Raw genomic sequence first — 12,838 nt, forward strand, 5'->3', positions numbered from 1 at the left:
AAAACTGCTACCGTTACTTCAGTCTGAGATTGCAGTTACTGGTGAAAATAGGAATAGGTAATTTAGAAATTGTCAGAACACACACACACAAAATCAAACCCAAAATACCAATTCCAAATGATCGTTTTAATTAAATTTCGAGATACTGTTGCTGACAGTGGTCTAGTTTTGTACCAGGTAGAGAAAAAAATTTAGGACACAAATATTTGAATGTTTGAGAAAGACAACATAAAGTGACAGGACTTTTGAATTGCTCTGACTCTATTAGGACAGAAAGAGAAGAATGAGGTGGGATCAAATGCATGAATGGCCACTTAAGACAATGCAATCAAAAAGATGCAAAGAGGTAATACTGCAAGAGCTGATGTGTATTTAGTCCATTGTCTAACCCAGTCTGTGGGACTCCCTTTCTCTTTCCAGTTCCTTCCCACCTAAGAGAAAGCGTACATCCTCTGAAGAACTACTGACCGTGGCATGAATTTACTGGTCTTCCTCCATGAAAATGCATTTACTGATCGAGGATGAGCCAAATAAACAAATGAAAAATCAACTTCTTTTGCTTGTTTTTCTGGACCTTCGCCAGGTGGTGCTATGGCTGATCGCCAGTTGTCTGTATTGTACCACACCTTCACAAGACAATCATCCTGGGGAAAGAAAAGACAGTAAATGATACTATCTTGCATAAGAATATGATGCACTGGAAGTACTTCTGTGTATGTCTCCTGGGTTTTCGTTTTTCTTTTAGGTAAAGTACTTTTCAGGTGACAGAAAGTCAGTTCAGTAAATAGAACTTCAAAACCTTATCATAAAGTAAACATGGTAGCAGAGCTTCCTTTTAATCTTTCTTGCCTTTACTAGCTTGGATTTAATTTAATTCTGCTCCTTCTGATCAGCTGCCAGTTTTTAACCACAAGAATGCAGGCTATACTGGCTCGAGCTAGTATTCAGATGTTAACACAACTTACTGTACTTTGACAGAAAACCCCCAAATTGAAACGCTAGGGATACAAACAAAGGTCAAAGATGACAACTCAAGAATCAAGGTCAGTACTGCTCAGCCTGCTTTTCTCAGATAGGCATATACACGAACTGAAAAAATCATGTTCCTAATGTCTGTATCCTTATGCCTTAAAGGACCAGATAAATTAATCTGGATCTAGATTTGCAGGTTGCTGATCAACTACTAAATATGAATGGTACTGAAATATTGCATTAACCTAGATATGCTTAACATGACCCTACTGGCGGGAGGGAAAGGTTGTTTAGCTGACCAACATCATCTCTCAAAAAATTAAATAAAGAAAGAAGACACAGAAAAAAAAGATGTATTATAAAGATTCTGCAGGCAGCTAATTAACTTAGTAATTTATGGTAAAAATTCATTATTAATTTTCCTCCTTAGTAATTTTTCCCCACTTATTCCTACTTATTCAGTAATTGTACTTGGCATGAGTTTATAATGTACAATAACATAACAGGATATAAGACATTCCAATCAAAAACTCTGCAAGGATATTACCCCAATAGAAGCTATTTGCAGATTAATCTATTTTTTCTACAATTCAATTACATTATAACATTAGAGCCCATCAAAACTTGACTTTTAAAATAAATATTAACTCCTACACATAAAAAAGTGAAATACATAGTATACATTACCAACAATGACAAAACTTTTTTTTATAAAACCTGTATTTGAACAATTTTAAAAGTAATAGTTATCTTAAACATGACTGGAGTATCTCTCCTTTCAGCCAGTAAATGGCTAAAGACATCACAGGACATATAGCAAGTAATATGACATCCCAAATAAGCAAAATGGGAATGGAGCATAAAAATTGTTGCTTTGTTATGATACAGGGTACAGTTTATCACCATAAAGTCTAGTGTTTCACTTCACATGTTGGAAACTAGTCAACCGGAATATAGTTTATCTAGAAGAAGAAATCTAGATTAATTTAAGATTTGTTAAATCTTTGTTTCTTCCTTAAAGATAGCAAATGCCTTAAAAGTTAGTCCTCTAAGCAAGAGTAATTATCTGAAATGGCAAGCTTTAGAGGAAAAACCAAACACCTACAACTAAGCAAAATTTTAGTCATCTGTTCTTGATGCATCCAACTGATCATGAAAATATGCATAACAACTACCTTTTAAAACCAAGACTTATTTATAGACTGAACCATCCTTGAAGCTTTGTGCTTCGAGCATATATTAAGACACATAATGATCCAAACAGCAACAGAAAAGCTCCACATACTACAACTAGATCAGACACTGCTCTAACCAATATTTGTGTGTACATACTAATTTTTTCATTCATGCCTCCAAGACTAGTCCAAACTGCACAACTGTTTTTCATTCTTAAGTCTGAAACTCAATCTGTCAGGGTAATATTGCTCTGGATTCTGTGACACTTAAACCAGGTTTTCACTAGTCTCAGCAACTGTGTTGTCCCAATTAACCTTACATAGTAGCATTCTGTTTCCTTTAATTATTCTGCAGTCTCTGCTAGGTTCTTTATTTGGTAGCACAGACTTGACACTTACCTGCATCTGTTAAACTGTATTAAAACTGCTTATACTGTTTTCCATTTCTTTTTTAAAAACAGTAATCTGAAAACTTTTTTTTTTCTTTCCACAATCTACTTTGATAAACCCATCAGTTCTCATAAGATGGGTCTGGACATTCTTACCAGAACTTTTTGACCAATGCCAGTATGACTCTGCCCTCACATAAAGACTACAGTATTACCTGCAGAAAACTACTCATTTCACATCCCTTAACAAATAATATACATTCTCATATTGATTGGTCACACTTTTTCACTGGATCCTCTACATTTTCTTTATTTTTTCTGCTTTGACTTGTTTGGATATTATTCTCTTACAAAACCTGAACACCAAGTTTTGTAGTATAAATAAAAGATTAATTAGTGTTTCAGGAAGTGAAAGCATATGACAGTGACATTTTGCCTTTTTTTTTTTTCCTTATTTTGCCAGGGGGTTTTATTGCTTTTGATGATAAGCCACTCAATGCTGAGCACACAGAACTAATCTGTAAGTTTGGCCACCAACACTAACATTAACTACGTGTAAATATACCTGCGGAGGGAAGTATGAATTCTCTTCTATGTACACAAATAGGCAGACACATTTACACAGAAAGATACTAAAAAGCTATTTTTGATTAATGGTGTCATAGTAGTAATGAAATACTGAATGTAATTCCTCACTAGAAGGATATCCAGCAGTGAGATCATTGATATATCTCCCTCATTCCCCAAAACTCTTTTCTTTCTGGTGTATTATAATTTGGTACTGATAAAAAAAAATGAGTATTCTAAAATCGGAAGCAGTGAATATTGTTTGGCTCGTCCACCCCCAAACTACCTCTCTCTCAAATTCTTATTTACCAAAATGTAAACATGCATAGAGGGATTACTGGAAATACTATGTAATATTAAAAAAAAAAAAAAAAGTAGTTTTTCCTTTAAAAGCTTTTTTTCTTTTAAAAAATGCATGGGTTTGTTTTGCTTGTTTGCTGTAATAGCTTATCTGAATTAGTACAAAACAAATTAGAAAAAAAACGCTTACCTTTCCAGCAGTAGCAAAAAACTCCCCATCTGGTGAGAATTTCATTAAACAAACTTGAGAAGCAGTTCTATCAGATAAAGAAAATTAAGAATAGAAAATAAGTTTGAAGAACTTTTTAAGAACTCTAAACAGTTTTTCCTCCCCTTGTACTCATGAAAGTTGATTTAATTCTTATATGCAAGCGTCCACTGTATTTGTGAAACAACTTCAGCTTTAACAAAGTCCAGAATGAACACGAGGTAAACTTGTGTGCAAAACATGGTTGTAGTAACACCGGAAAAACAACAAACCAAAAAGCTGTAGCTGAGGGTGCTACAATATTGCAAGCTACTGTAAGAGCAAACAAGCTGCTAACAGATTAAACGCTATGCAGATATACTCTACTTCCACTTCACAATCATTTGGATTTCAAATTGATTTCTTCTGTCCCATATTGTCTTCCAATTTATGTGAAAGACACTCCCATTTCTCATACTTTCTACAGTTGTAACTGAAGAAAACAAAAAGGCATAAAAAGAAAAATGTAGTTAAGAATCCAAAAGGGAAGCACACCAGAAATGAAGAGGTGGAGGATTCTCCACCAAGAACTACAAGGGCATAGCCAGAGTGCAAAGACACAGTCAGAAAAGCAAAAGCACAGCTTTAATTGAAACTGGCTGTAGACATAAAAAATAACAAGAAAGGGTTCTTCAGACATGTCAACCATAAGGAGAAAAAGAAGGAAAACATAGGCCCACTGTTACACAGAAAAGAATCAATCACCAATGATGCAGAAAAGGCAGAGGTTCTCAACACCTTTTTCACCTCTGTCTTTACCAGCACTGTTGGGTCCCAGGCTTTGGAAATGAAATTGCCGATTGAACCAAACACCAACCCACCATCAGCGAAGGAAGAGTCAGTACATGAATTACTACAGGAGCTTGACCCCTACAAATCAATGGGCCCTGATGCCATCCACCTGAGGGTGTTTGCTGACATCATCACAAGGCCACTCTCCATAATCTTTGAGAAGTCATGGAGAACAGGGGATGTCCCAGAGGACTGGAGGAAGGCAAATGTTACCCCTATCTACAAGAAAGGCCCGAGGGAGGATCCAGGTAACTATGGGCCCATCAGCCTTGCTTCAGTCCCTGGGAAAGTTATGAAACGAATCCTCCTGGGACCCATCACAAGTCAACTGAAGCACATGATTGGGAAAAGCCAACATGGCTTCACTAAAGGCAGATCGTGCTTGACAAACCTGGTGGCCTTCCATGACAAAGTGACTTGCCTGGTTGACATGGGGCAGGCGGTGGACATTGTCTACCTGGACTTCTCCAAGGCCTTTGATACAGTCCCCCATAGTCTGCTCCCGGAGAAATTGATGTGTTATGGCCTAGACAAGTGGTCTGTGCAGTGGGTGGGGACCTGCCGCACCCAAAGGGTGGTGGTAGATAGCTCTTTCTCAAACTGGCAACCTCTCACTAGTGGAGTCCCCCAGGGATCGATATCAGGCCCAATGTTATAAAGATATTGAGTAAGTGATCTGGATAACAGCATCAAGTGTAGCCTGATGAAGTTTGCAGATGACACCAAGTTGAGAGGGGAAGTAGACACTCCAGAAGGGAGAGCTGCTCTGCAGGGAGATCTGGATGGGCTGGAAGAGTGGGCCAGCAAGAACCTTATGAAGTTCAACAAGGAGAAGTGTAAGGTCTTGCACCTGGGAAAATATAATCCCGGAGTGCAGCACAGACTGGGACCCACCTGGCTGGAGAGCAGCTCTGTGGAAAGGGACCTGGGGGTGCTGGTGGACAGGAAGCTCAACATGAGCGAACAGTGTGCTGCTGCGGCCAACGGGATGCTTGGTTGCATCAAAAAGGGCATCACCAGCAGAGATAAAGAAGTCATTATCCTGCTCTACTCAGCGCTTGTCAGGCCACACCTGGAGTCCTGTGTGCAGCTCTGGTCCCCGCTATACAAAAAAGATGTGGACAGGCTGGAAGGGGTGCAGAGAAGGGCCACCAGGATGATCAAAGGACTGGGAAGGCCACCATGCGAGGATAGGCTGGGAGAGCTGGGTTTGTTCAGCCTTGAGAAAAGGAGGCTCAGAGGGGATCTCATCACCACGTACCAGTACTTAAGGGGTAGCTACAAAGAAGACGGAGACTCCCTTTTTACACAGAGTCCCATGGAGAGGACAAGGGGGAATGGACACAAGTTGCTCTTGGGGAGATTCCGATTGGACACCAGAGGGAAACTTTTCACAGTGAGGACAGTCACCATTGGAATAATCTCCCCAGGGAAGTGGTTGACTTGGCCATGTTGGACACCTTCAAGAGTCATCTGGACAGGGTGCTGGGCCATCTTGTTTAGACTGTGCTCTTCCCAGAAAGGTTGGACTAGATGACCCCTGAGGTCCCTTCCAACCTGTGATTCTGTGACTGTGTGAGTTATCTGAAAGTAGTTTTTACATCAGTGGTCACATTGGTAAAAGATGCCACACCAAAGTGATCTAAACTTAAGTATGTGGTTCATTTTTGCTGTTTTAGTTTTATTGGAAATACAAATAAATGGACTTCTTTTACAGGTTTTGAAGCACTGAGCTATCACCTAAGTGACAAGCTTATTAATGACAAGAACATACAAGAATTTTATTGTGCAGCACAAGTACAGTGTACATTTTCATCTTGAATTTTTAGACATGTATAACAGGTTTTAAGGCCTAACTTTCAAGAAGGATTAAGGTAGCCACCAGGTTAGTATGATGCATTTAGTGTGCGCAGTAACAACAGCACAGCAATTACAAAAGCTGTGCGTGAAAGAAAGTCAATTTCCACCTAGCTTTAAGCAAGGTTCTCCTAGTAGAGCCAATATGACCACACTTGGGAATGCCTCCTTGAAAATACAAATACTATTCTGGCAGTACAAATAAATACAAAAATAATTCTGGCAAATGGTAGTACTACAAAAATCACTGTCTTGCAAACATAAGAAAAAACCTATTCTAAATCTAATTGAAGTACAAATTCCAGAAGACATACAGGCATAAAAGGTGAACTGACAAAGCAAGTTCTCCATCGACCCTTTACAGGGCCTACTAGTTTGAAGTGCACAACACAAACCCTTCTGTGGAGGAGAGAGCTTAAAAAGAGGGAAACGCGTAAAAGCTATAAAGACTTCTGTAAGGTTTACGATATAAATGCAAAGCATAATATTGAAGGGAAAGAGGAAAAGCAGTATAAGTATCATCTTGACTACTGTTACCACAACTCCAGATTCTAAAACCATACCCATGGCATTCTATTTACAGGCTGACAACTCCTCCTCTTAGGCTGAGAGATGAGGGTCCAAAGGTGTCTCAATAAATTGAGTAAGTCTTCAATTTTTCTCATTTATGAAGTCCACCACATTCAAAGGAAAATTTTTCAGTTGCTGTTTGGATTATCTTGGGATTTTAAGCACATACTTGATAACAGTCAGAGAGTACACAGAAAAAGGGACAACTGAAGGATTTAAAAAAAGGATTTTTTCAGGTACGCCCAGGGAACTACCCAACTAATGCAAAGTGCTTCATTAAGAATAATTTCAGGAGGGTCCCTCCATCCAGCCACTACTGAACACTTCTTTAAGGAGACTGCCACATGGAACACTAGTCCCAAGTGAAGAGTGCACCTGATGTACTAGAAAAGTCTTCCTATGACAGGAAGGACAGTGATTTAAATTGCTTATGAACAGAAGTACTAAACTAAAACTCTTCTGAATGTACCAATACACAGAACAAAGATTAAAATTATTCATCTACATGAATACAAGAGCAGCATTCAAAGATGCAGTAAAACAGAACACATCCATCTTTGCACGACTGTTCCAAATATCCAGAATAAACACAGAAAAAGTAAAAGGTGTGTGAAAGGGAGGAGGTGTGTGAGAAGGAAAGAAAGGTGCACAACATTAAACGTAGAAGGAAGTTTGTTTTAATCAGTCCTGAAAGCTCAACAGTTTTCAAACATGCAGCTTTCACCTTATTTCTTGTACATGGAACAAAGTCTACAGGGACAGCCTCAATAGCAGCCATCCCTCAATATTTTACTAGTGTTCAGTAACTGCCTAAAAACAAACTACCACAAAAGCAATTACAGCTGATATTGTAGGAAAAGAGAAATGTCACATGTTCAAGTGAAATATGATTTAAATTTATCACATATCAATAATATTTATCAAGTAACAGTATAGAGTAGGATTTCATTGAACTACACTATTTCATATGAAAGGTATGAATCAGCAAGGAAAATGGAATTACTCGTCTTTAAACAAGTTTCTTACTTGCATTGCCAGATGCACCTCCATTCTCCAAGTCCAATATCTGTTCTTTCAGTATTGTCATTGTCATTGTCAGAAGGGTTTTCTAAAGAAACACTGGACCAAAGCTGAAGACAACTGGAACCAGTCAAAAGCCGAGTGCCTAAAGCAAATATTTGTAACAATATAAGTACAAAACAAGTAGCAAAATAGAGCATTCTATAAAGATGGGGGGGAAAAAAACACTTTTGCAAAGCCTAAACTGCAGAACAAACTATGTCAGATATTGCCTTAATACCTTTTCTATAGCAAAGTTACTACAATAGCAGCGTGTGTTTTACACATTCACCCTACATGGATACAGATTGGGTCAATCTCACAAGAAGTTACTCTCATATTGTAAGACATTTTGATTGGAGTATCTACGTAGAGTTCAAATGGTGAAAATGAATAAAATTTTCAAAGTAGTTATTCTTCAAAAGAAAAACCTAGACCTACTGTAGATGTCCCTCTTTCATAACAAATACTTACCATTTAAGCCATGTTTTTAAACATTAGATACTGCTGAGATTAGAAGAATTGAGTAAGCCCATACAGATGCACCTAGTATTTTGGCTCTGCTACAAGTGACAAAAGATAGATTTCTCTATCATGCTAGGACAAAACAAAAATTTCTTCCTTGTCCCCAAAGAATGGTAAAATTTAAATAAAAGACTAATTGCAGTTAGGTGTTTCTTCTATTCTTTTCTTACCTGTGGGATCCCATGTTAGATTATGTGCTAGAGATTCCAGCAAGATTTGAGCATTCTTCTGCCACTGATAATGCAACGTCTGAAATTTTAAGTGTTCAAAAAAAATTAGCATTAAAACACTCCCTTCCCCTTTTAAAATAGAAATAGTACATCTTCACCGCACTCTCCAACTTTAATAAGGTATGTGTTTAAAAATACATTACTGCCTATCTAATAAAAATGGATCAATTCTGATTTTTAAACAAAATAACTTTCCATTAATCTGACCATATAACTTGAAGTTTCTAATTTTTTACTTTAAAAATGTAGCTTGAAAAAGTTCAGTATAAAAAGTATCATCAGAATCTGATTTTTTTTTTCAAGGAAAGTGATTTTATTTTGGGGAAAAAATAGGTATTTAAAAAATGGCATACAGTAAATGCACCTGTGTTTGCTATCAGTAGTATTTTTGAATTAAACTATCCCAGTAAGGTCAAGGTAACATATATGATAATTCCGCCCCCCCCCCCCCTTTTTTTTTTAATATACAACAAGACAGTCAACTATCTTCAGATTTTGCATCATTAGTTCATTCACTGTAACAGCTGAGGATTAAATTCTCAAGACATTTATCTGGTCTGTTTTCATAATAGGTTGCAAAGTTTTGGTGCTTTGAATTATAAAAGAAACTGAAATCATTACTGGTTATTAAGAGCCAACAGGGTTTTTTTCTTAATTTACAAAGACTTCTTTAAAGTAATCATCTCCCACTCCAAAAATATCAAACCAATAGATGTGAAAGTTAAAATGTAGCAACTGAATCTTCCAGAAGTTTGGTAGAAAACAGTGAGAAGTACCTGCAGATAAGGATCTAACTGAAATATTTCTGAAACTGGTTTGTTTCAGGGGTTTTGTTTCTTTTTTTTTAAGATCCTGAACATTCTATTAGATGTAAGACAGAGACAATCTTACAACCACCTAAATACACTGGAAATTATTGCATAGAGTTTAACTGCAAGAATGAAGTAAAAGAGTATTTCTTCAGTTATAAATATTTGAAAGCATATCATGGTTTGAGAATGCTTTCTCTATTGCTTACAGGTGCTACACTAACCTCGAATATTCAAGGTATGTGTAGTGTTCGCTGGTATAGAGAAACGTTCAGGATGGATTCAATGGCTCCAATGATCAAAAAGGGGAACAGTACTTCTGAGAAGTTCATATGAGCACAGGAATTCACATTTTACCATTATTTTGTTCCACTCCTTTACAGTTGAATAAAATTTTTCTTTATATATATATTCAATACCAGCTATTTAATTAATATACAAAATACCACTGGTTTACAGGTGTACCAGGAAACATGACTGAGCTGGTTAGTATAAAGAAGGGAATCCACTATACGGCCGTATAAACAATTCATTAATACAAATGGAGAGACCAAACCCCTGAAGAAAGAGACAGAAGCTCCTTCAGCAATTGCTGTCAAAGCCCTCATATCAAACTGACTTTAATTAGACTCTAATGCTTCTAATGATATGAGTAATCCTCTCCATGGAAGAGGCATGGTTAAATAACTTGCTCTAAATCATATTATTAGCCAGAATTAAGATTCTGTCTGCTAATTCTAGACCACTGTCACTGAAACTAAGCCATGCTATCAAGGTAATAAATACTAGTCTTATTCACCTTTATAACAATGAAGAATAAGCACTCAGTCAGATATTCTAAAAAAACATAGACTTTTTGAAACTATGACAGATTTGGCCAAGAGCATTCAGTTTCACAAACCGAAGTTAAAGGAACAATGTCAAACACATCAGGACCTAAAATCTACAAAGGATAGTTCAGAAAGGAATTCCTACTGTAATGGCTATACTCTTTGGAGAACAGGGGCATGCACTCTTTTGGGGTCCTGTAATATTTCAGTTATGAACTGTAGGGTTAGATAAATCAGTAATACAAAGCGTTACAGTAAGAACTATTTCAAATAACCTGACTCTGCCCTCCCCCTACCATTTTCACCTCCCAAGGACCACCTTATCTTTCAATTTTATTCTTGCATTAAAAGATGATATAAAAGATATCTTAGACTATAAAGCAAACAAGAAAAATGATTCAGGCTTTTTAACTGAGTAAATGAATTAAGGAGTGATGAATTACTTACATTATGATGACTGCTGTTCTGCTTCAAGAGGTTAACTGGCTCAAAGATACAAATCACATTTCCGTAAGAAGCTGCAATCTAAAGCAATTATTATTTTTATGTACATAAACACACACAGAACAAGCTGTAGAAAAAACAAGAATAAAATGCAAATTGATGATTCTACTTTTAACTTTCCTTATAGCTAAATTTGAAGATCACATCCATATTCCCTTTCAATAACAGAAAAGCAACATTCAGCAAAAATCATGAAGTGTTGGTAATAATACATACCTTTATTTACACATTAGTCCTGATGAACTAACTGCTGAGACTACAGGTGTACACTAGCTTTTTTTTTTTTTAATCAGATCTATTATCAGTAATCTTTCCATGTTAAATTAGGTAAACATTCAATGAAGCCTGCCAAGTTCACGTTCTCAGAAATGGAACCAACATCATTTCAGGGTACTTTTGTGGATTTCCTTGGCATGAGAACATGCTACACTATAAGAAGTTAATTCAGAATACTTGAGGTACACAAGCTAAACACCCAAAGAACTGCAAAACAGAAGAACTACTAAGTGCTAATAGAAAAATATCTCAAGAAAGTTGTAGTATGGTCAGCTTTAATTGGTATTTCAGTGTCTTATTCCATCAGTGGTATCAGCCACCCCAAACTTAGATTAAGAAAAAAATTAAGAGTATTACATCTCACGATATCTATAGAAAAGCAAGCTTAAAACACTCGCTAGGAAGAACCAAAACAAGCCAAATGTATCTTAAAGACCTCAAGCAGAGAGCCTGAAAGAGCCATCATGAGGCAACGTTGTCTACATCTACTATGAAATACAGATTTACAAAAATGAAGGAGTTTGCATAGGTCACGCATAACGGACATCCTGCATTCTGATGTGATGCTGATGTTAAAAGGAACTCATCTACAGTTCTGATATGCTGTAATAGTCAGTTTCCTATTTCTGTGAAATTCTAGCTCAGAAAGTATTCAGTTTTCCTTTAACAACATCAAAGAAAGTCAGAGTTACCTTATAAAATACATTTCGATTTTGTATCAGCCGCTACAGCTTTAAGGAGAAAAAACAAAAGGACTAAACTGTCATACTTAAGTTGTTACAGATCAGTTAATTACAGATGTACATGATCTGTACAAATATACAGGTCCATACAGATCCTAAAATCCATGTATCTGTAGCTTCACGAGAAACTCTGCATTAAAAACCAGAGGGTTAAACAAATTTCTCCCACACTAACAACCTAAACATCAGCCTGACCCCAAAATGCCAAGAATAATTTTGTCACAGTTGCAAAATACCTGAAGAAAACTTTTTACTTACATCTAATACTTTCCCTCTCTAATTCTCTTTAACTACTGCACTTACTCTTTTTATTCTTGTAATTCCATTCCACACCCCAACTGCAAATTTATGTAAACTCATATTTCATTTTCCAAGTTCCTCCGTTTTTTTATTGTTTAGTGGGTTTTTAAGACAAACTAACATTAGCATGCCAAAATGCTAAACAAGTAAGTGTCCAGAGCAACTACTACCCCCTGAAAGCTTCCACAGGCTTCCACAACGATCCAGCCACTCACACTAGTCCTCACTGAGCAGCATGTTGCCAAAAATAATAATGCAAATTTGTGTGTTGAAGAACTTCAGAAACTACCACAACAATCACCCAGACTTCAACCAATGTCCATTGTAGTCCCAAGTCCTATTATTAGAAATAGGACGTGCAGAGAAGCCTTACTGAGTTGTAAGAGAAAGGTTACAGCCATTCCTAATGATAGACAGTGGTACTGAGTGCACCCAAGCAAATTTGCAGATGACACTGAGATGAGTGGTACAGCTGATTCACTAGAGGGAAGGGATGCCACCCAGAGGGACCTTAACAACCTTGAGGAGTGGGCCCTTATGAACCTCATGAAGTTCAACAAGGCTAAGGGCAAGGTCCTGCACCTTGGGCAAGCCCCTGTATCAATTATCAATGTAGACTAGGGGAATGAATGGATTGAGAGCAGCCCTGTGGAGAAGGACTTGGAGGTACTGGTGGACAAAAGATTGAATAAG

The 12,838-nt window shown here is 37.1% G+C and overlaps 1 protein-coding gene across 4 annotated transcripts in view; it reads right to left on the reverse strand.

Annotated features, from left to right (window-relative positions):
- The window catches only part of DMXL1 (Dmx like 1), an 87,370-nt gene that overhangs the window by 60,229 nt on the left and 14,303 nt on the right, over positions 1-12,838 (reverse strand). For all 4 annotated transcript variants that reach the window (XM_064438997.1, XM_064438996.1, XM_064438999.1 and 1 more), the window contains exons 3-7: positions 10,770-10,847; positions 8,624-8,702; positions 7,896-8,034; positions 3,594-3,660; positions 469-644 (exon numbers count right to left, since the gene is read on the reverse strand). In XM_064438997.1, coding sequence (XP_064295067.1) covers positions 469-644; positions 3,594-3,660; positions 7,896-8,034; positions 8,624-8,702; positions 10,770-10,847 — 539 coding nt within the window. The remainder of the gene's footprint in view (positions 1-468; positions 645-3,593; positions 3,661-7,895; positions 8,035-8,623; positions 8,703-10,769; positions 10,848-12,838) is intronic.

The sequence above is a fragment of the Phalacrocorax carbo genome, chromosome Z (assembly GCF_963921805.1).
Source record: "Phalacrocorax carbo chromosome Z, bPhaCar2.1, whole genome shotgun sequence".
NCBI lineage: Eukaryota > Metazoa > Chordata > Aves > Suliformes > Phalacrocoracidae > Phalacrocorax > Phalacrocorax carbo.